Source organism: Temnothorax americanus, unplaced genomic scaffold, assembly GCF_048541705.1.
Source record: "Temnothorax americanus isolate GAGA-0224 unplaced genomic scaffold, ASM4854170v1 Scaffold74, whole genome shotgun sequence".
In the NCBI taxonomy this organism is placed as follows: domain Eukaryota; kingdom Metazoa; phylum Arthropoda; class Insecta; order Hymenoptera; family Formicidae; genus Temnothorax; species Temnothorax americanus.
In genome coordinates, this window is record NW_027509797.1 from 229,219 (window position 1) to 254,666 (window position 25,448).

At 32.7% G+C, this 25,448-nt stretch overlaps 1 protein-coding gene and 1 long non-coding RNA gene across 2 annotated transcripts in view; one reads left to right on the forward strand and one right to left on the reverse strand.

Moving 5' to 3' along the window:
• Nucleotides 1-2,992: 2,992 nt before the first annotated feature.
• LOC143906634 (uncharacterized) overlaps nt 2,993-25,448 on the reverse strand; it is a 111,930-nt gene continuing 89,474 nt past the window's right edge. The window contains exon 3 of the long non-coding RNA XR_013259585.1: nt 2,993-3,173. This is a non-coding gene — a long non-coding RNA (uncharacterized LOC143906634). The remainder of the gene's footprint in view (nt 3,174-25,448) is intronic.
• LOC143906658 (uncharacterized) lies at nt 12,805-17,898 on the forward strand. Its single transcript, XM_077422866.1, has 6 exons — nt 12,805-12,922; nt 13,586-13,665; nt 14,398-14,560; nt 14,657-14,672; nt 17,296-17,446; nt 17,548-17,898. Exons 1-6 carry the CDS (start codon nt 12,805-12,807, stop codon nt 17,896-17,898), a joined length of 879 nt encoding a protein of 292 aa, XP_077278992.1.

The following is a 25,448-nucleotide window of genomic DNA, read 5'->3' on the forward strand; positions in this document are numbered from 1 at the left end:
ATCGCTTTTAATTTTATGCCCTTCTTAAAAAAAACCCGAAAGACACTATAAAAAAACTTTTAAAACACGAAAAAGTTCGCAAGATCCACAATTGTTCCAAATAATTGGAGTGAGCTGCTTGCGAAAGAATTCCCTTTATATTGAACTATCGGATTCATCTACGTGAGGTAAATAAAAAAATTTTTAAATACTTTTTTTAAAACATAATATGTACTATTTTGGGCAATGTATAATTTATATATTTTATATATTATTTATATATTATATTTATAAATATATATATTAATGAACTATAGAAAGTAAAAAAGCCCATTTTTTTTATTTTTCTTCCCCTTTTTTTTAAATACAAAAACTGCCTAATTGCGTAGTTATGCAATAAAATTTTTTTAAAACTTTTTTTTGACAAAAAATTGTCGCAAATATTTTGATGATTGTATATTAAAATATATATAATATATATATTTTAAAATATAAAACCTATAATATATAAAATAGATATTATTTTCAAGTTACATCATATTTTAATCACAGAGAATATGACAGATATATTTATAGCATTATTTACTTTAATCTTACCATTGATAATAATGCCAAGGAGTTTGGTGTTGAAAATTTATAATTACTTCGACTGTATATATAATTGTATATAAAATTGTATATAAAATCATTTTGACAATAAATCATTCAAGTTTATTGTAGATTTTCTAAATATATTAGCAAAACACCAAATTCATCTATGTTTTCATTCATATTTTCTGCATAACTATAATTATAATGTATGTAAAGAGTTACTGCATTTCTTGCACTTCTAATAATTTTTTTCCTTGTAATATAAATAATGAATGATGTATAACATAATTCATTTTATTTGTATGAAAATAAATAAGCAAGCAACAAAAAAAACGAAAAAAATTATTAGGAACTGTATAGGAGATGGATTATAATGCATTCAATGTACAAATCTGGATGGATGTCGTTCTACAAATTTTTAATGCAAATCAAGGACCTATTAAAGGATTCAAATCCATGTTAATTGCCAGTATGAAATCTACACATGTGTCACAAGATTTTGGGACGTATATAGAAAAAGCAGTGACCGAAGCTACTAAATTTGCATCCAGACATTTAAAAAAAATTGAGCTTACTAATAAGAATGGATAAGCGATTATACTTGTTAAAAATTATTATATTATTAGCACAAGAAATACATATAATTGTAATAAAATCATATTTTTATCTCTATCTTTATATAAATGAATGTATGTGTTTGTCCGCTATGCAAATCTACAGTTTTGAAATTAAATCAACCTAATTTGGTATACTATTTTATGATACTCTAACTTAGACCGTAGACATATTTTGAGAACCGCATCATTACCGATTTTTGGGATATCGGTTCTAAAATATTTATAATGTCTGTCTGTCTGTCTGACTTACCTACTGCGAACTACTCATTTATTAATGGACCGATTTACTGGAAACTGGTGCCAAAATTTGTCTAACTTTTCGGAAATAATGTACTAATATATAACATTCTTACGGTGGTGTGTACGTATGTTTGGACGTTACATTTATATATTTTATGTATATTTGTCAAATAAAAAAATATAATAAATAATATAATATAAATTATGTCACTCTTGGTCGTGTTCCGAAACTGCCAGTACTAAAAATCTATAGGTCACGTCACATGTATTACAGATTTTCAGCACTGGCAGTCAATTTCGGAACACAGCTCTACGGCCTGTATTACAATATATTGTACAAAATGTTTAAAATAGTCATTGGTAAAGAGGAAAATAAATTATTATTTGACGAGGTATTCAACGTACGTTGAATGTATACGGACGTAATGTACGTATTTCATGTTAGTTTTTCAAGATAAAAACGGGTTTTGAATGACAGTTCTTTAAAACGTTGTTTTTTTAAACAGCTGTACATAATTTTGCACAAAATTGTACTTTTAAGTACGACATTCCTATAGAATGTTTCCCTTGGCAAAATCAAACAACTTTTTCTATTTTAAAATTGTGTAAAAAATGTAGAAGAAATATATATATTATTATTTCATTAAATACATATATGTATATATGTGTATTTAATCCGTGGTTATAAATTAAGTTTTATATCTGTTTTTTTGTAATAACATTATTTATATCGATTTTGATTTTATTATAACATATTTCTTTTGTTAATTTCAAAAATTGGCTGTAGTCGTAATAGTTTGGATGATTTCTGAAATATTTTTGCTATAAACCAGGTAGCAGACAGTCGTTCATAATGACGTGATTTTTACGTCATTTTATGACGTATGTTACGTCATTTATTCCTAGAGTTTAACGTAAAAATGACGTATTTTACACGGTCCTAAGTCACATCCCAAAGACGGTCATTTTCTGACGTTTTATTGACGGCAAAAATGGGTTCAATGTACGACATACCGGTTTCTAGAAATGTTTTTTTATGAAATTAAAATTTTAAAACTTGAAAATTTGTCTACTATTGATAAACGTTTATAAAATATGTTCTTTTTCTTTATTTAAGAAAAAAAAAGTTTTTTTAACTGTTTCGTTACATGCATGTGCATATAGACGCTCTCTCAAGGCGGTCACGTCACCCACCCATCCTAGTACAGTACGCGTCGGAGTCGCTTGACTTCGATGATCCAGTGGACAGTGACGATCTTCCACCCTGATGCTTTCTTATTAACTGTACTTATCTATAAAACAGGTACATCTTTAAAGTGTTCAAAAATCTTGTAATAATATCTTCTTGATAGTTATAACACTGCATGAAGTAGTTGTCATAAACTATAATTACACACGCAACTAGATCCACTTATACCATAAATTCACCACGTCAATCATAAAATTACGAAACACTTTATAAATGTAGGAATATTCCTGTGAAAAATACTGTGAAAAATATGCCATTTTTACGTTAAACTTTAGGAATAAATGACGTAACATGCGTCATAAAATGACGTAAGAATCACGTCATTATGACGACTGTCTGCTACCTGGGTAGTCACGTAAACGTCTATATAATGTCATTTTACAAAGTCTTTTTGACGTATTAAAACATGACGTTAAATATACGTCACTTAATCGACGAATGACGTTACTGACCAATTATGACCAAATATTGACGTCAAAATGACGAGTGCTTGCTACCTGGAATAGTATTATTTTCAGTATTATAATAAATAAAACATGTGCATTTTTTTCCGATTAAACACTAGAAATACCAAAAGCTATTTTCAAACCGTTTCTATTTTTTAATATCCTGTTTTTTATTGTAAAAGTAGAAAATGTAGATTATAATAAAAAAATTATTCGATGTTTTTAACATAATTAATGTAACATTACTTTTAAAAATTGAAACGGTAGAAAATTATTTGATATTTCTAGTGTAAAGGTTACTTTAGACAATCTAATATAATTCACGTCAGAAGAATTATATAATTCTATTTGTTATGTTTTGTATTTTGTAATCTAGAGAACATTTGAAGATGTATAATTAATGTATGTATGTATACATATGTCTGTATCTGTATATATTTTTTTACATGTACCTCTAATTTTTTGAATGTTTTTTTATATATGTGCAATTTTGTCACAAACTGTCGTGAATTATAAATCGTGTAAATTAAAACTAATACTCTTTTAATATCTTTTCTTTTTCTATGTTCTGTCCTGTATATTTTTGTCTTTCCTTTTTTTTTTTTTTATGTCTATCCTTTATACCAATTCTATGTCTCTCTCTATCTTTCTCTTTCTTTGTTCTATTTGTATTCGTAGGAAATGTAAAGAATTGTTTTCTTTAATATTAAAGAAAACAATTTTTACATTTTCTCTTGACGGAAAAGACCACCACCTTCTCGCGGTTTCCGTTGAGCAACAATATGTACGTTGTCCATGCATTTATTTGAGAACAATTACAATAAATTTATCATATTGTTGCACAAATAATTTATTCCTTTTTTAAATTTTATATTACATGTATTTGCCATTAGCAAAGTAATTATACTATCAAAACAATATTTCTAAAACAAACAATATATAATTTAATGTTTTATTTCACTTTTCTTGTGTTAACAATAATTTATTTTCTACATTAATAACATGATTTTTTTAGAAGAAAGCGTACATATTGGCCAAGAGTGGATTTCTATTATTTACGCTTTTTCTGTTTTTTATTTCTTATATACAGTTTATTTTCAAAATAAAGATAATATAGTTTTATTAGATATTATTTATGTAATTGATCAATTTTACTAATATTTTTTGTTATTAGTTTCATTACTTTTAAATAAGAGACACACGATAGTGTTTCACGCCTAGTGTGGGAAGGGATATTTTATTGTCATATGCAATGTCATAATATATATTTTATTCATAATCAACATCAGAAGGGAAACGCGAGACATAACAGACGAGTCAAGACAGCCGACGCGCTAACGCATATATGAACGCATACGCCGACTTTCGGACCGGCTATGGCTATGGCTATGCTTATGTATGCGCTCTTCTACCCGCCCGAAGCTGGCCGAGCCGCGCCGAGTCGCCGGTCGCCGCCGAGCGCCCAGCGCACACGTACACGGCTCCGTCAGCTGTGTGCGTGTCCCCACCAGGCGCGCAGGCAGCGGGCAAACAGCACCATTGGCACCTCTGAACACAGCCCTTGTCAGTATGTTACCACGGAAATTCCCCATAAGCTGCTCTTATTAGTGAGAATCGTTTGTCCCAAAGTTTAGCCTAATTACGTAATGAATCTCATTAAAATTAGGCTCATTTTAATCAGTAAGATCAGCCGCAAGCTGGTACAGAGCCGGATTTTGCATTTTGGCTCTTAAAAATTTATGATAAATAAAATACGGACTCGCAGCTGACCCAACCTGACCCGTGTCAAGCTGCGCGTTTCCCCACATTTATTATAAATTTTATTTCGATCCTTTTTCCAAAATCCGGCTCTGTACCAGCTTGCGGCTGATCTTACTGATTAAAACGAGCATAAGTAAAATGAGATTCGTTAATTAATTAGGCTAAACTTTGGGAAAAACGAATCCGTAATTCCCGACCGGCCGACAGAGGTTTCCACTCTTACTCCTGTCGACCCTAAACGCGCAGCTAGACACGGGTCAGGTTGGGTCAGCTGCGAGTCCGTATTTTATTTATAATAAATTTTTAAGAGCCAAAATGCAAAATTCGGCTCTGTACCAGCTTGCGGCTGATCTTACTGATTAAAATGAGCCTAATTTTAATGAGATTCATTACGTAATTAGGCTAAACTTTGGGACAAACGATTCTCACTAGTAAGAGCAGCTTATGGGGAATTTCCGTGGTAACATACTGACAAGGGCTGTGTTCAGAGGTGCCAATGGTGCTGTTTGCCCGCTGCCTGCGCGCCTGGTGGGGACACGCACACAGCTGACGGAGCCGTGTACGTGTGCGCTGGGCGCTCGGCGGCGACCGGCGACTCGGCGCGGCTCGGCCAGCTTCGGGCGGGTAGAAGAGCGCATACATAAGCATAGCCATAGCCATAGCCGGTCCGAAAGTCGGCGTATGCGTTCATATATGCGTTAGCGCGTCGGCTGACTTGACTCGTCTGTTATGTTTCGCGTTTCCCTTCTGATGTTGATTATGAATAAAATATATATTATGACATTGCATATGACAATAAAATATCCCTTCCCACACTAGGCGTGAAACACTATCGTGTGTCTCTTATTTAAAAGTAATGAAACTAATAACAAAAAATATTAGTAAAATTGATCAATTACATAAATAATATCTAATAAAACTATATTATCTTTATTTTGAAAATAAACTGTATATAAGAAATAAAAAACAGAAAAAGCGTAAATAATAGAAATCCACTCTTGGCCAATATGTACGCTTTCTTCTAAAAAAATCATGTTATTAATGTAGAAAATAAATTATTGTTAACACAAGAAAAGTGAAATAAAACATTAAATTATATATTGTTTGTTTTAGAAATATTGTTTTGATAGTATAATTACTTTGCTAATGGCAAATACATGTAATATAAAATTTAAAAAAGGAATAAATTATTTGTGCAACAATATGATAAATTTATTGTAATTGTTCTCAAATAAATGCATGGACAACGTACATATTGTTGCTCAACGGAAACCGCGAGAAGGTGGTGGTCTTTTCCGTCAAGAGAAAATGTAAAAATTGTTTTCTTTAATATTAAAGAAAACAATTCTTTACATTTCCTACGAATACAAATAGAACAAAGAAAGAGAAAGATAGAGAGAGACATAGAATTGGTATAAAGGATAGACATAAAAAAAATATAAAAGGATAGACAAAAATATACAGGACAGAACATAGAAAAAGAAAAGATATTAAAAGAGTATTAGTTTTAATTTACACGATTTATAATTCACGACAGTTTGTGACAAAATTGCACATATATAAAAAAACATTCAAAAAATTAGAGGTACATGTAAAAAAATATATACAGATACAGACATATGTATACATACATACATTAATTATACATCTTCAAATGTTCTCTAGATTACAAAATACAAAACATAACAAATAGAATTATATAATTCTTCTGACGTGAATTATATTAGATTGTCTAAAGTAACCTTTACACTAGAAATATCAAATAATTTTCTACCGTTTCAATTTTTAAAAGTAATGTTACATTAATTATGTTAAAAACATCGAATAATTTTTTTATTATAATCTACATTTTCTACTTTTACAATAAAAAACAGGATATTAAAAAATAGAAACGGTTGAAAATAGCTTTTGGTATTTCTAGTGTTTAATCGGAAAAAAATGCACATGTTTTATTTATTATAATACTGAAAATAATAATATTCCAGGTAGCAAGCACTCGTCATTTTGACGTCAATATTTGGTCATAATTGGTCAGTAACGTCATTCGTCGATTAAGTGACGTATATTTAACGTCATGTTTTAATACGTCAAAAAGACTTTGTAAAATGACATTATATAGACGTTTACGTGACTACCCAGGTAGCAGACAGTCGTCATAATGACGTGATTCTTACGTCATTTTATGACGCATGTTACGTCATTTATTCCTAAAGTTTAACGTAAAAATGGCATATTTTTCACAGTATTTTTCACAGGAATATTCCTACATTTATAAAGTGTTTCGTAATTTTATGATTGACGTGGTGAATTTATGGTATAAGTGGATCTAGTTGCGTGTGTAATTATAGTTTTATGACAACTACTTCATGCAGTGTTATAACTATCAAGAAGATATCATTACAAGATTTTTGAACACTTTAAAGATGTACCTGTTTTATAGATAAGTACAGTTAATAAGAAAGCATCAGGGTGAGAAGATCGTCACTGTCCACTGGATCATCGAAGTCAAGCGACTCCGACGCGGTACTGTACTAGGATGGGTGGGTGACCGCCTTGAGAGAGCGTCTATATGCACATGCATGTAACGAAACAGTTAAAAAAACTTTTTTTTTTTTCTTAAATAAAGAAAAAGAACATATTTTTATAAACGTTTATCAAGTAGACAAAATTTTCAAGTTTTAAAATTTTAATTTCATAAAAAACATTTCTAGAAACCGGTATGTCGTACATTGAACCCATTTTTGCCGTCAATAAAACGTCCGAAAATGACTTCTTTGGGATGTGACTTAGGACCGTGTAAAATACGTCATTTTTACGTTAAACTCTAGGAATAAATGACGTAACATACGTCATAAAATGACGTAAAAATCACGTCATTATGACGACTGTCTGCTACCTGGTTTATAGCAAAAATATTTCAGAAATCATCCAAACAATTACGACTACAGCCAATTTTTGAAATTAACAAAAGAAATATGTTATAATAAAATCAAAATCGATATAAATAATGTTATTACAAAAAAAACAGATATAAAACTTAATTTATAACCACGGATTAAATACACATATATACATATATGTATTTAATGAAATAATAATATATATATTTCTTCTACATTTTTTACACAATTTAAAATAGAAAAAGTTGTTTGATTTTGCCAAGGGAAACATTCTATAGGAATGTCGTACTTAAAAGTACAATTTTGTGCAAAATTATGTACAGCTGTTTAAAAAAACAACGTTTTAAAGAACTGTCATTCAAAACCCGTTTTTATCTTGAAAAACTAACATGAAATACGTACATTACGTCCGTATACATTCAACGTACGTTGAATACCTCGTCAAATAATAATTTATTTTCCTCTTTACCAATGACTATTTTAAACATTTTGTACAATATATTGTAATACAGGCCGTAGAGCTGTGTTCCGAAATTGACTGCCAGTGCTGAAAATCTGTAATACATGTGACGTGACCTATAGATTTTTAGTACTGGCAGTTTCGGAACACGACCAAGAGTGACATAATTTATATTATATTATTTATTATATTTCTTTATTTGACAAATACATAAAATATATAAATGTAACGTCCAAACATACGTACACACCACCGTAAGAATGTTATATATTAGTACATTATTTCCGAAAAGTTAGACAAATTTTGGCACCAGTTTCCAGTAAATCGGTCCATTAATAAATGAGTAGTTCGCAGTAGGTAAGTCAGACAGACAGACAGACATTATAAATATTTTAGAACCGATATCCCAAAAAATCGGTAATGATGCGGTTCTCAAAATATGTCTACGGTCTAAGTTAGAGTATCATAAAATAGTATACCAAATTAGGTTGATTTAATTTCAAAACTGTAAATTTGCATAGCGGACAAACACATACATTCATTTATATAAAGATAGAGATAAAAATATGATTTTATTACAATTATATGTATTTCTTGTGCTAATAATATAATAATTTTTAACAAGTATAATCGCTTATCCATTCTTATTAGTAAGCTCAATTTTTTTTAAATGTCTGGATGCAAATTTAGTAGCTTTGGTCACTGTTTTTTCTATATACGTCCCAAAATCTTGTGACACATGTGTAGATTTCATACTGGCAATTAACATGGATTTGAATCCTTTAATAGGTCCTTGATTTGCATTAAAAATTTGTAGAACGACATCCATCCAGATTTGTGCATTGAATGCATTATAATCCATCTCCTATATAGTTCCTAATAATTTTTTTCGTTTTTTTTGGCTTGCTTATTTATTTTCATACAAATAAAATGAATTATGTTATACATCATTCATTATTTATATTACAAGGAAAAAAATTATTAGAAGTGCAAGAAATGCAGTAACTCTTTACATACATTATAATTATAGTTATGCAGAAAATATGAATGAAAACATAGATGAATTTGGTGTTTTGCTAATATATTTAGAAAATCTACAATAAACTTGAATGATTTATTGTCAAAATGATTTTATATACAATTTTATATACAATTATATATACAGTCGAAGTAATTATAAATTTTCAACACCAAACTCCTTGGCATTATTATCTCAATGGTAAGATTAAAGTAAATAATGCTATAAATATATCTGTCATATTCTCTGTGATTAAAATATGATGTAACTTGAAAATAATATCTATTTTATATATTATAGGTTTTATATTTTATATATATATATATATATATATATATATATATATACAATCATGCAAGTATTTGCGACAATTTTTCGTCAAATAATGTTTAAAATAATTTTATTGCAAAACTACGCAATTAGGCAGTTCTGTATTGAAAAAAATGAGAAGAAAAATAAAATAATGACTTTTTTACTTGCTATAGTTCATTATATATATATATTTATATATATATAATATATAAATATATATTATATATATATATATATATATATATATATATATAATAAAATAATGACTTTTTTATTACATACATACATACATACATACTTATTGCAAAGTGTTCTCATAATAATATGTATAATTGTGACATATGTGATATTATATATATATATATATATATATATATATAACTTACATATAATATTACAGAAATAAAACTTATTGTGAAATAATTTTGTATAATGTTAAAATAAAGTTTTATAACATAAAAAAAGGAGTGTTTATCAACATTATTATCCATCTAATTTTTTAATACATCAGAATCTCAATATTTGCTGCAAAATTTTAACAACAAAAGTATGTGTGCACCGCTGATATAAAAACATTTTGATGAATCATTCTAGTTTATTGTAAATTTTCTAAATACATCAGCAAAACAAAATTTATCTAAAGCGGGTGCTTGTTGGCCTTGGTACGTTACTGCCTTCTGCTACGGACGGCCAGAAAGCATTTTTCAGGCCGTATTGCTAAAGCGGGGAGCACGCGGCAACGCCGCACAGACGCGGCAACGCCGCAGTCTTAGCATATGTCTTTCTACCGTGCGTCCGCGTGAGCAGTTCAATGTTCAATGGTGTGTGTGCGTATTCACACATAAAACCAGAAGTTAGTTTCTCGACGTTGGCGACACTGAAACAAAGTTTCGTATTGTCACCGCGCGAGGTCTCCAACATCAATTCGGAGTTCGGCCGTGACTCCTGTCGACCCTTAAAGATTATTCTTACATTCTTACAATCTTATCTCCTTCTCCCTTTCCTCTCTCTTAATGCTTCTCTCTTTATCTCCTTTTATCTCTCCTTTTCATCCTAAATTTCTCCTATTCTTTTTTTTCTATCTGCTTCGTCCTCGTCCATATCCATAAGGAGATTCTCCTCCATCCTTTTCGCTCTTTCTTTCTCCGTGGTCCTCTTTGGCCTCCCGCTTTTCTCTCCTCTCCTCTCTTTTCTCCTTTCTTTCTCCTCTTTTTCTCTTATCCTCGTTTCCATCGACTTGTCCTCGTCCATTTTTACCCTCAATCCGCTCTCTTCCTTTCTCTTTGAATCCAATGCCTTCCGCTTATCCTTCTCAATAAAAATCATCTGTATTATTCTCTAATACTTCTGACTAACTTACCGCTGTATTAGCCTGCCTTCTTCTTCTCTCCAGCTTGCCATTCATTTCTCTCTCTCTCTCTCCTTTACTACACGCAGAAAATTTTTCTCAAATAATGTAGAATACTCATAATAAAATTTACTATATTTGCTACGTACCGGTAAGATATACGCGTATTCAACCGGAAATTAATGTATGACAATAGAAAAGTAATAGTTTGATCAAATACATCTTGTAACCTAAAGGTAAATAAATTTGCCATACTAACAAGAAAATATGAGGAAAGTAGAAAAAGTCCCATACTAATATGTGTATATTCGACGTTGTAGCTTGATATGCGCGTTGTTTCTTAAGACAGTATAAGAAAAAATATAATCTAGGGTGGTACCTACTGTGAACTGTATAGAAATATTCGTTGCGTATCTGGCAATAATCTATGTTCTTCATAGAAATGCGATAGTAAACGCGGACACGCAGACAGCGCACGATCATCAATCGTGTATGTGAAGTGTGAAGTGAGAAGCATGTATAATGTATAGCGATACCAGCGATAAGTACCAGGTAAAATAAGTCTCATCCAATATTTGCTGCGTTTGGCAGCTAGCAGAGAGAGCTTGAATCACGTGATCCTCAACCAATCTAAGAACCGAGATGTGAATTGCCGAACGATTTTTGAGGGGTAATTCTTCAGTTTAGCTACAGCAGCACAAAACACGATGAATTTAAGCTCATTCGACGCGTTTTTGCACGAAACGAAAGATTCTGGCAGAAAAAAGTGTCGCTCTGCCCCGCCACGCGAGATATTAATCGTTAAAGTTGACAGGAATCAGGTTATGATTCCTGTCATACCTACGACATGCAGCAACACTGAACGTGCCCTGCGGCTACATGCGCATGCCCAGTGGTCGCACGCGCATGTAAAACTGCGCCAATTTTAAATGAATCAATCGTGCAGAATAACCAAGCATCTCGATTCAAGCAGTTAGGGCTCACGCTGGAAGTTTCTTTAGTTTAATTATGCGTGGGAAGCACACACACACACACACACACACACACACACACACACGGGGGGTGCGAGAGGGGGGCCTTTGGCCCCCCCCCCTCCCCTGCACCCACCCCGCCGGTAAGCAGCGTTGACCTCGTTTTACAACTTAAAGTACATGCTAAGTTGTAAAGCAAAATTATAAAGCACATGCATGAAGGGGTGCAAGGGCGCTTACATGCGTGAGCGCACGTGAACAAGAAGGCTTTATTCCCCTACACCCCCCCCATGCATATATTTTATAATTTCGCTGTACAACTTAGCATGTACTTTAAGTTGTAAAGCGAGGTCAACGCTGCCTACTGGCGAGGTGGGCGCGGAGGGGGGGCCGAAGGCCCCCCTTCGCACCCTCCCCCCGTGTGTGTGTGTGTGTGTGTTCTTTCCCCGCATGATTAAATTAAAGAAACTCCCAGCGTGAGACCTAACTGCTTGAATCCAGATGCTTGGTTATTCTGCACGATTGATTCATTTAAAATTGGCGCAGTTTTACATGCGCGTGCGACCACTGAGCATGCGCATGTGGCCGCAGGGCACGTTCAGTGTTGCTACATGTCGTCGGTATGACAGTAATCATAACCTGATTCCTGTCAACTTTAACGATTAATATCTCGCGTCGCGGGGCAGAACGACACTTTTTTCTGCCAGATTCTTTTGTTTCGTGCAAAAACGCGTCGATTGAGCTTAAATTCATCGTGTTTTGTGCTGCTGTAGCTGAACTAAAAAATTACCATTTTTTCTACTATTTATATATAGTTTCTTGTTATTTTAAAATAAGTAAAATACATATATTTTTATTTATAGCTACCAGAAATAATCAATTTAAACAATGATCCTGATGCATCTTGTAGTAATGCACATCAAGGATTTATTTTTCCACCGAAGGTTCCATCTTCATACCTTTGCAACGATAGTCAACTCCAACGACCCCAACCCACACATGCATACTATCAAGGCTATTCTACAATTGCGTAAGCGTGGTCGTAAGTGGTTGTAAGAGTGTTGTACGGCGTGGTTGTAAAGCGGTACTGCGGTTGTAAAGCGTGTTGTGGAAGATGGTTGAACTTCATCTTTCACGACTACGCCAGATGTGAACGTAAGAGCCAACCAATCAGAGTGCTGTTACGCGTCATCACGCCGCGCGCTGCCATAATTGTTTTTGTCAAAACAGTAAATACACGTGATCCCGAACCGAAGACCGCTATAAAGATCTCAAGAGTCAAGTTATAACATTCCTTCTCGGCATCCGAAAGTATTCATTTTTTCTATTGTAGTGTTTTTGGTACGTGTTCATCATGGAATACGAGGAAAGTGCTCAGTACGAGGAAAATGAAACTTTTTTAAACTTATTATCGTGTAGAGAATTGATTGGGCTGGTGAGAAGCAACAAATTATTATGGAAAAAACGATGCATTTCACACAAAGATCAACAAACGAAAAGTTTGTGCTGGACGAGTATCGGAAGTGCCTTGACCTCTGTACTTTCCACTGCACTCTGATAGGTTGCTGTAATCAAGTTTACAACGTATCGTTACTTTATTGTAGACTGAACCGTTGTACAACATTCACGACTACTACTACTCCTACTCCTACAACCTTACCTTACGCTTACGCAATTGTAGAATAGCCTTTAGAGAACGCAAATGTCATAAGTAGTGATAGTAGTGAGTTGACCGAAAGAAATGTACAAGTTAATAATGAGAACAGTGAGTCGGTACGTACATTTACACACACACACACACACACACACACACACACACACACACACACACACACACGCACGCACGCACGCACGCACACACGCACGCACGCACGCACGCACGCACGCACGCACGCACGCACGCACACACACACACACACACACACACACACACACACACACACACACACACAAACATACACATATACATTAATATATATGTGTACACATATAATAATATTAATTTATATTAAGGAGGTTCGAGATGGCTACAACAAAATGCAGAGAGTTTTATGAAATTTTAATATGTTGTTCTAGAATGCAAAATAGAATTATGTGAATTTTTTAGGAATTTTTCACCGTCCCGTTTTGAAAAAAATCTACTCCAAAACTTAAAAAGTACAATTTTTGGATTAGATTTTTTTCAAAACGGGACGGTAAAAAATTCCCAAAAAGTTCACATAATTCTATTTTGCATTCCAAAACAACATATTAAAATTTCATGAAACTGGCTGCATTTTTAACATAGGTTTTTATGGGAAATGATATATTGCATATACCTTCAGAATGAAATAAGTGCAAGAAAAAATGCAAATGATAAGGAAAGAAAAATATGCACATGTAACTTAATAATTTACAAATAAATGAGCGAAAGAAAGGGGAAGGTTACCGCACATTTCGTAGAAAAATTAATTATTAAAGCATAAATTGCTTGATTTTTCGTACCTTATTACAAAATGTTTCTAGTTCATAGAAGACTTTAACAGACAGTATTCCGAAAAAGAATCGATATTTCCTAAAAAGTGGAATATTATTAAAAAAGTTATTATTGACCAACTACAGCAATTGAATAAACGTCTCAGTGTTACAGATACAGCTCTTATATCTATTTTACCAGCAATATCTTCTGGTATTGACATTTTACCATTGCTTTAAAATTGTATTATTAAAATGTTCATGTTTAATTAGTGGATTAGTTATAAATTTTTCTTTTTTTTCTTTATAGTAAAACAAAATGCGGTAATCAAGAGACACAGTAGTGTCTCGCGCCAAGTACACGCAGAGCGAGACCGACCGTGACTCTTTTACGCGACGCGACGGGTTGCGAGTACTCGAGATGTTGAGATCTCGATAACGAGTGAACGGATCAAGTTCTAAGTAGGCTTGATCGATAGCTTGGGGTCCAATTAGGGGGAAGGGTTTCTCTTATAATATTCCGCTCCGTGCCCTACGAGCGGAGATATTGCGACGCAAAGTCCAAATGTGAAAATTTTTTATTAAGATACTTCTTCTTCTTCTTTTTCTACTTCTAACCAAGGTCGGCGTTTTATATGATGACGTCATAATCAGAAACGTTACTTTCACTTTTTTGACACTGGCGGCTAGCGGCTTTAGTATCGCAGTGCAGTGCAGTGCAGACAGTGCGTTCGTTTAGAGCGCTGTCAGTCAGTTCATCTGATCAGTTAACCTATCTCGATCGATCGAGAGACACGGTAGTACGCGCGGAGCGAGACCGACCGTGTGACTCTTTATTACGCGACGCGACGATTAATTCAAGGTAATTGTTTTAAATTATTCTATATATTGAGTCAACGGAAAAGAAGATTCTCTACGCTTGGCAGAAAGTGCCACTAGGGAAATTTTAAGTCGATTCTTATGAATCAAGCTTGAATTCAATGTCTAGGTATCCCAGGTTGCCGATGACGAGGTCTAGATAGTACGCTTCATAGTTTTCGGTGTCCAGCTGTAATAATACGTTGAATGCGATGTCTAGGTGTCCCAGGTTGCCGATGACGAGGTCCACACAGTGCGCTCCGTAGTTTTCGGTGTCTACGTGTATTAATACCTTGAATTCGATGTTCACGTATCCCAGGTTGCCGATGACGAGGTCCAGATAGTACGCTTCATAGTTTTCGGTGTCCAGGTGTAATAATACGTTGAATTCGATGTCTAGGTGTCCCAGGTTGCCGATGACGAGGTCCACATAGTGCGCTTCGTAGTTTTCGGTGTCCAGGTGTAATAATACGTTGAATGCGATGTCTAAGTGTTCCAGGTTGCCGATGACGATGTCTAGATAGTGAGCTCCGTAGTTTTCGGTGTCTACGTGTATTAATACCTTGAATTCGATGTTTAGGTGTCCCAGGTTGCTGATGACGAGGTCCAGATAGCGCGCTCGGTAGTTTTCGGTGTCCAGGTGTAATCGTACGTTGAATTCGATGTCTAGGTGTCCCAGGTTGCCGATGACGAAGTCCACATAGTGCGCTTCATAGTTTTCGGTGTCCAGGTGTAAGAATACGTTGAATATAATGTCTACGTGTCTCAGGTTGCCGATGACGAGGTCCACATAGTGCGCTTTGTAGTTTTCGGTGTCCAGGTGTAATAATACGTTGAATGCGATGTCTAAGTGTTCCAGGTTGCCGATGACGATGTCTAGATAGTGAGCTCCGTAGTTTTCGGTGTCTACGTGTATTAATACCTTGAATTCGATGTCCATGTGTCCCAGGTTGCTGATGACGGAATCCAGATAGTGCGCTTCATAGTTTTCGGTGTCCAGGTGTAATCGTACGGTGAATTCGATGTCTAGGTGTCCCAGGTTGCCGATGACGAGGTCCACATAGTGCGCTTCGTAGTTTTTGGTGTCCAGGTGTAATAATACGTTGAATGCGATGTTTAGGTGTCCCAGGTTGCCGATGACGATGTCTAGATAGTGAGCTCCGTGGTTTTTGGTGTCTACGTGTATTAATACCTTGAATTTGATGTCTAGGTATCCCAGGTTGCCGATGACGAGTCTACATAGTGCGCTCCGTAGTTTTCGGTGTTTACGTGTATTAATACCTTGAAATTGTTGTCTAGGTGTCCCAGGTTGCTGATGACGAGGTCCAGATAGCGCGCTCCGTAGTTTTTGGTGTCTAGGTGTAATAATACCTCGAATTCGATGTCTACGTGTCTCAGGTTGCCGATGACGAGGTCCACATAGTGCGCTTCGTGGTTTTTGGTATCTAGGTGTGTTAATAACTTTAAATCTGAATGTAGGACACGTAGATATCGAATTCGAGGTATTAATACACGTAGACACCGAAAACTACGGAGCGCACTATGTGGACTCGTCATCGGCAACCTGGGACACCTAGACATCGAATTCAAGGTATTAATACACGTAAACACCAAAAACTACGGAGCTCACTATCTAGACATCGTCATCGGCAACCTGGGACACCTAGACATCGCATTCAACGTATTATTACACCTGGACACCGAAAACTACGAAGCGCACTATGTGGGGTTACAGAGCAAAGGGTTACAGATTATTATTTTTAAGAAACTAAGCAAAATATTAAATTGTTGTTTTCTTTAGAAATATTAGTCCATAACACTTTTAGCTTCATACCTTGTATATACTGTTTATAAGATTATAAAATATATTGTTTATAAGATGATGCGTAACACTACAAAAAGGCGTGATATCCGTACAAAATTACCTTTTTTCAAAAAAGGTAAAAAAAAGCGCCAAGCTCACGCATAGTAGTGTATATGTTACGTCGAAAAAAAAAAGAAAGTGCAATGGTAGTATTATACCTCAAAAAAAAACCTAAGTAACAAGTGGTAGACGTAATCTTTATATCTCGAACCACTTTCTTTTTTTTCGATTTTTTATTTACTTCCGATTTTTATCGAATCTCGTAGAGCAGGAAGTTATAAGAGGAAAAGAAATACGAACTGTGAGCAGGACAGTGAAAACAGCGTCAGAAAGTTAACGTTACAAGAATGTAGAGAGGCGTTTATGTTGCACGTACAGGTATTTAAATAAAAAAAAATGATAGATAATAAAATATATATAAATATTGAATCTTTTATGAGTATGAATAGTATTTTAGTTCAAATTACTACTTTGTATAGACTGTTGCTGATTTGGATCGTGCTTTAGATGATTTGAAGCGAAGACTGCAAAGAAACAAAGATACTTTTCAACCGACACCTCTTATAGTTGGACCTTTAGTAAACATCGAATCATCATACGTGATTGTAAACGACCAAAAGTTTAAAGTGGATTCATATTTGCAAGCTTTTGAATTAACTTTCAAGATATTCTTTGCTGTTGATTGCAAGTATCCGACATATGCAGAAACGTTTTGGATATTTTTACAAAAAACTGGTTTCGATATTCACTTACAAGATAAATGTAACAACTCGTTAAATATTTTGTTAGGTCGCGTTAACGCAGAAATGGAGCGTTTACTTGCAACATAATTTTTCCGAACATAAATATAATTTCATGTGCAATCGTTAATAAGATGTTTTGGTGCTATATTTGTAGTAATTGCTTCCTCATAGAGGAAGCTTTGTGATGGTGAAAAAATTTTTTTTCGAGATTTTGATGGAAATAGGTTTAGAATGTTCTAAAATGTCGAAAAATCGTATTAGTAAAAAATGTCCGGAAGTATGTATGTATGTGTGTGTGTGTGTGTGTGTGTACGGATTTTTTGTACACGCATCTACTTCTACAATTTTTTAGATACCGGGTTGAAATTTGGCACACAAATAGAGTATCATAGAAAGTATGTCCTCCTCAAATTTTATTAAAATCCATAAAACGGTATAGATTTTATGCAGATTTTCATTTTTTTGAAAAATGTGTTTTACGCTGCATCTTTCTCAATATTTGAGATAGCGATCTATTTTTAACTCTATTATATTTTTGAGTTTTTTCTACCCCTATTTCATATATAATTCATTAAAATTTGATTGATTAGATCTCGTGTTACACACATTTGAAATTTCGGAGAATTATACATACAGTTTCTAATTTATATAATAATTGAAATCGAGTTAAAATGTTCATATTTGATAGCTTCGGTTTTATCTCGAAAAATCGTATTAGTAAAAAATGTCCGGAAGTATGTATGTATGTGTGTGTGTGTGTGTGTGTGTGTACGGATTTTTTGTACACGCATCTACTTCTACAATTTTTTAGATACCGGGTTGAAATTTTGCACACAAATAGAGTATCATAGAAAGTATGTCCTCCTCAAATTTTTTAAAATCCATAAAACGGTATAGATTTTATGCAGATTTTCATTTTTTTGAAAAATGTGTTTTACGCTGCAGCTTTCTCAATATTTGAGATAGCGATCTATTTTTAACTCTATTATATTTTTGAGTTTTTTCTACCCCTATTTCATATATAATTCATTAAAATTTGATTGATTAGATCTCGTGTTACACACATTTGAAATTTCGGAGAATTTGTACATATATAGAAGTTTTAAAAAACAGGATCTGATCAACCAAATCTGAATCAATTATATATAAAATAGAGAGGTAGAAAAGACTGAAGAAAATAATAGAATTAGAAAAGTTGTCAATATTTTATATATAAAATATAACAAAATTAAGATAAATTTTCTAACATTATTCTTTAACAAGCGGTTAAGACCTCACGTATAGTCTCTAAGGGTTAAAGTTGATTTGCTTATCACAATCTTTAATCTCTAAAAGGAAAATATATAAAACATAAACGTTTATTATTTTAAATGACATTTAACGCATTTATTATTTTCAAAGATTACATTTTAAATTAACACTAAATTAAAATTGAACACTAAATTAAAATTGAAATACAATATTAAATATAATAACAAAAACAAATAATAAATTTCAATTATTAAAAATGTAAACAGGGCCTGCAGTAACGGGCCTTGAACGCCCCCTATTGAATCTTCTCAATCCTCCCATCCATCTTCCTCTATATCCTCTTCCTCTATATCCTCTTCCTCGCCATTCTCCTTCTCTCCAGTTTCCTCTTCTCCATCCGCCTCTTCTCCATTCACCTTCTCTCCATCCTCCTCTTCCTTTCCATTCTGTACCTCTCCAACTCCCTCTGCCTCTCAATAAGTGCGCTGTACCTCTCCAACTCCCTCTGCCTCTCAATAAATGCGCTCTTGATGAGTAATATCTATTCCAAAAATATAAATAGTAAAATAATGAAAAGAGGGAAGAAGACGTAAAATTCAATGAAAAATTAAAAAAAGGAAACGGTTATGGACGGAGATTATATTTTAATTTATAACCTTTTGTAATTATACGTTATAAATTAATCTTACATACCTCGTATCGTCTTCTTCTTCTTCTAAAATTAATTCTTTTTCAATTTCTCTCTTTCCATTCTCTTCTTCTTCTCTTCTCTGCTTTGGTTCGGTTTCTCTTTTCCGTTCTCGTTCCATTTCTCTTTCTTTTTCTTGCTCTTTCCGATTTTTTTCAAGTCTCCTAAGTATTAGAGAATTGACATAATGTTCTAAGATTGTTTCTTTAATAGTGACAATCTAAAAATAAAGGAAAAGAGTACAAACCTTTCTTTATTTATTTCCTTGTTTATTTCTTTTTCCCTCGTCTTTTTTGGTTCTTCTTTCTTCTTCTTCTTATTTATTTTCTGCAATTCCATTATATTCTCCTCTTTATCGTTTTGAATCGACATATTTGTTCTACGAATTTGATCTGTGAAACAAGCATCTATTGATTGTCAATTTAAAAAAAAGACTAAATAAGTTGCTTGTTTCACAGATTATATTTGCTTTTCAAATACGGGTACTTATAAAAAAACGTAATATATATATTTTGATATACATATATATATATTTCTCACGATACCTAACAAATGGATGACATGGCTGATCTCATGAATGTAAGGGAGGAATATAGAAAAAGTAATTCCGGCGAGAACTGCCGATTTTTGAAATAAAGTGTGCAAGTAGAAACTTGCACATTGCTTCCTCATAGTTATTAAGTGTGCAAGTTGAAACTTGCACATTGCTTCCTCATAGTTATTAAGTGTGCAAGTTGAAACTTGGACATTGCTTCCTTAGAGTTATTAAGTGTGCAAGTTGAAACTTGGACATTGCTTCCTTAGAGTTACTAAGTGTGCAAGTTGAAACTTGGACATTGCTTCCTTAGAGTTATTAAGTGTGCAAGTTGAAACTTGGACATTGCTTCCTTAGAGTTATTAAGTGTGCAAGTTGAAACTTGGACATTGCTTCCTTAGAGTTATTAAGTGTGCAAGTTGAAACTTGGACATTGCTTCCTTAGAGTTATTAAGTGTGCAAGTTGAAACTTGCACATTGCTTTCTTAGAGTTCTTAAGTGTGCGAGTAGAAATCTGCATATTGGTTCAGTTTTTAAGTGGGCAAGTATATTTTTATTTTTTTATTTTAGTGAATGTACATAATTATGTATACAGGCTCCTAAAGAGTTAGGTGTGCGAGTAGAAACCTGCACATTGCTTGATTAGAGTTTTTAAGTGTTTAAGTAGAAACCTTCGCACACAAAGCTTCCTCTATGATGAAGCATTAATTTTTTTCAATGTATAATTTTCAGTATTTATTTGTTTTGGCTTCCTCATAGAGGAAGCTTTGTGTGCGAAGGTTTCTACTTAAACACTTAAAAACTCTAATCAAGCAATGTGCAGGTTTCTACTCGCACACCTAACTCTTTAGGAGCCTGTATACATAATTATGTACATTCACTAAAATAAAAAAATAAAAATATACTTGCCCACTTAAAAACTGAACCAATATGCAGATTTCTACTCGCACACTTAAGAACTCTAAGAAAGCAATGTGCAAGTTTCAACTTGCACACTTAATAACTCTAAGGAAGCAATGTCCAAGTTTCAACTTGCACACTTAATAACTCTAAGGAAGCAATGTCCAAGTTTCAACTTGCACACTTAATAACTCTAAGGAAGCAATGTCCAAGTTTCAACTTGCACACTTAATAACTCTAAGGAAGCAATGTCCAAGTTTCAACTTGCACACTTAATAACTCTAAGGAAGCAATGTCCAAGTTTCAACTTGCACACTTAATAACTCTAAGGAAGCAATGTCCAAGTTTCAACTTGCACACTTAATAACTATGAGGAAGCAATGTGCAAGTTTCAACTTGCACACTTAATAACTATGAGGAAGCAATGTGCAAGTTTCTACTTGCACACTTTATTTTTCTATAAGAGGGGAAGGAAGAGCAATTAATAATAAGAAATTCTTATTACTCACGCTGCTCAGCATGATACCAATAAAGCAGAATCTAAAGACGCTGTTTACGTATATTAAACTAAAGTTTAAAGACAGCAGTATTATTATTAACAACTTGCACACTTAATAACTATGAGGAAGCAATGTGCAAGTTTCAACTTGCACAATTAATAACTATGAGGAAGCAATGTGCAAGTTTCTACTTGCACACTTTTTTTATTCCCTATAAATATTTATAATTCATTAAAATTTGGTTGATCAGATCCAGTTTTATTATAAAGCTTCTATATATGTACGAATTCTCAGAAAATTCAAATGTGTGTAACACGAGATCTAATCAATCAATTTTAATAAATTATATATGAAATAGGGGTTGAAAAAACTGAAAAATATAATAAAATTAAAAATTGATCGTTATCTCAAATAATGATAAATCTGCAGCGTAAAACACATTTAAAAACATTTTGATAGTAATCACTGCGCACTCCGCAGAATGCATTTTCAAAATACTACTGCGCCATGTGCAGAATGCATTTTAATTTTATTCATTTCTTTGTGTAACAATTTTTTTAGTTTCTACTTCTCAATTTATTTACTACAACTTTAATCTTATTTTAATGTCTTTAATTATTTTTATTTAGATCTAGATATTTATTTCTTCTTTTTTAAAATTATTGTTTGTCTCTTTGCTTAAATTATATATTTGGAATTACAGATTGGTAACATATTTTGGTTTTGGTTGTAATATAATTCCGATATTATTAAACGTTTATGTAATTGCCTTTGTTTTTAGTTTTTATTTTTTATCCTATACACATTATTTTATCTTTTTTTTAATTGTTAATTTCAATGGTATTTACAGTGTAAATATTCATTTTGAATATGCAATATAAATATTTTCATTATGTAATTGTCCTTTTTTTTTTTATTCTTCCGGGAAGGGTAATAATGTTTTCTCCTTTATGATTCTCAGACAATGTCTACGCATTTTTGGCATATCTGTAGAATATTTTTTATTTGAAGGATTTTCTCCCAATGCTATTGTTACTGCAAATGCTGCTGCAAATATTCCACATGACGCAAGATCTGGCTGCTTGGTTACTTTTTCAAATATTATATTATTTTGTTCCAGATTAGGGTATCGTTTTTTAATGTATTTTTGTTCAAATAATGTTAGATTGTAATAAGAATGAGTATTAAAATACAAACTATCATATATATGAAGCATTAAACCATCATAGTAAATACAGTGCCAGTGGTTACCACAATGCTGACCTCCAACAATCTGAACATCGGAAGTAAAGATCGGTTTAATCCAATGTAAATTCATTATAAAAAGAACATCAATACGAGAAAATGTAGTATATCTTTCTATTATCATCATAATTTCATTTAAAGGTCGATCATCTAACCACGAATTTTCTTCTAACACGTTCTCTTCAATTGTTTGTGGCAGTGGATAAATAAGATTATCTATGTTAAAATCATTATTTTCAATTTTATCATTTAATATTATGCATTTTTTTGCTACATTCGTATTTTTTTCATTATTCTGGGGAGACTTAATGTTGATAGTCAGTTTTTCAGAATTATATTTATTATCCTTATTAGAAATAAAATTTTCTTTAAATAAAGTCTTCACACTTGTTATTGGTACCTCACTTTGTTCGTTTAATCCAATAAAAATAGGTTTATGGTCTGAGAAAAAAGTTTCGTATACTCCAGCAGTGTAATTAAATATTTGATCAGATATAAATATTACATCGATTTGCGTATTAAAATTTGTTGTTGAAACATGCGTTGAAAGCGCACGTTTAAACTTTAATTTTTCTAAATGGTTTTCCAAAAATCCTCCATCATTATACGAATCGTAGTTGAAATCACCTATTATAATCTTTTTATTACCTAATGATTTGCTCAAAATATTACTTAATTCATACGTAAATACTGTATTAGTTACTAATGGTGACTTATAACCTGTAATGACTTGCACTTCATTTATAGTTAGCAGTATTAAGTCAATGTGTCGATGTTGTCCATTTATTGTTTCATCTTTTTGAATATGTTCATTAATATTTCCGTTTATTTCTTTTCTTATAAAACATATTATTCCTCTTGTTGATCGATTATCATAATTATCTGAACGGAAAATAACATTAAATCCTTCCAATGTAAAATTATCTTTTGCTATTGTTTGTGTTTCCGAAAAAATTAAGAGGTCGGCTTGTTTATACCATTTATCACAATTTATATTGCTAATATTTTTATTTAAAGATCGTACGTTCTGGTATATAATTTTTAATATATTTCCTTTTATAACTTTTGAGTACGCTAATTCTAGAATTTTCTCTTGTTTAAGTCTTTTTATTTCCAATTCCAAAGAATTTTCTGCTGATGGTTTTTTAGGAGGTGTAAAATGACCCAAAATGTATAAATCTGATATTTTAGTTACTCTACTTAGTGCTACGTACAACAATGATTTCGTCATACGATAATTATTTCTTAAATCAATGCATACTTTCTCATAAGTTTGTCCTTGGCTTTTATGAATTGTTAAAGCTTCAGCAGGTGTAATTGGGAACTGTTCTCTTATAATTTGGTACCCCATTCTATCATTTACATTCAATATTACAGAAATTCGTGATAAAGGAACTAAACACATTTCTATACAATTTTCACTCATATATTTTAAGTACGGTCGTCTTTGTTCAACACCAACCTTATCATTATGAAAATCTAGCCATATTTTAACTGGTTCGACCGTATCTGGTTTGAATGTTATATATTTCAAAATTCCACAGGCTCCATTAACTAGGCCATCAGCAATATCTATATTATTGGTTATCATATAGTTAATTCCAATTTTTAATGTGATTTTAAAATCTAAACCACTGCATTCTGTTCTTTTTTTAGTTTTAATGATGTTAGTAGTTTATTTCTCGTTTTACTATTTACCTTACCTAAAACTGAGTCTATTGCTTTAATTTCATAAGCGATTCCATCTTTTAAATTTATCTTCAATTGATTATAAATATCCACCGAACGATTGTCAGCATATAATCTTATAGCGTCTACATGAATGTCATTTTCAGTTGTTTCTCTTGATCTTATTAGATCAATATTGTTTTTAGACATTGTTCCTCTCGCAAGATTGTTAAGTGCTTCAATAAAATTTTTATCTTCCTTTTGTCTCATTATTTCAGTTAATTCAAATAATTCAAATTCGTTCCATAATACATTTTCTGAAAAACCGCTTAACATGCATGATTTTGGTGGGAGATATATCGAAGTATCCATAACCGGTGGTAATTGATAAAGATCTCCTACCATCAAAACAGAAACTCCACCGAAGCTTTTGTTTTGACCCATTATTTGTCTTAATCGTGTATCAATTCTACTAAACATCGTACTACCGACCATCGATATTTCGTCTATAATTAATAATTTTAATTCAAATAAATTCTCTCGTATAGTATTAGCCACATCTTCTGACAAGTCTGGCATTTGTCCTCCATATTGTGTTACTGGCAAAGCAAAAGCTGTGTGTAACGTTACTCCCCCTGATTAAAAATGCTGCTTTGCCGGAGGGTGCACATAATAACACTTTCACTTTATTATTATTTTCACCAGGCATATTATCAAAGTAATTCAGTAATACTTGATAAATTGCATTAATTACAGTGCTTTTGCCAACACCCGCAGATCCGCTTAGAAATAGTCTAATTGGTAACTTTCCAGTCTTAAAACAATGTAAAACGTGCATTGTAATTTCTCG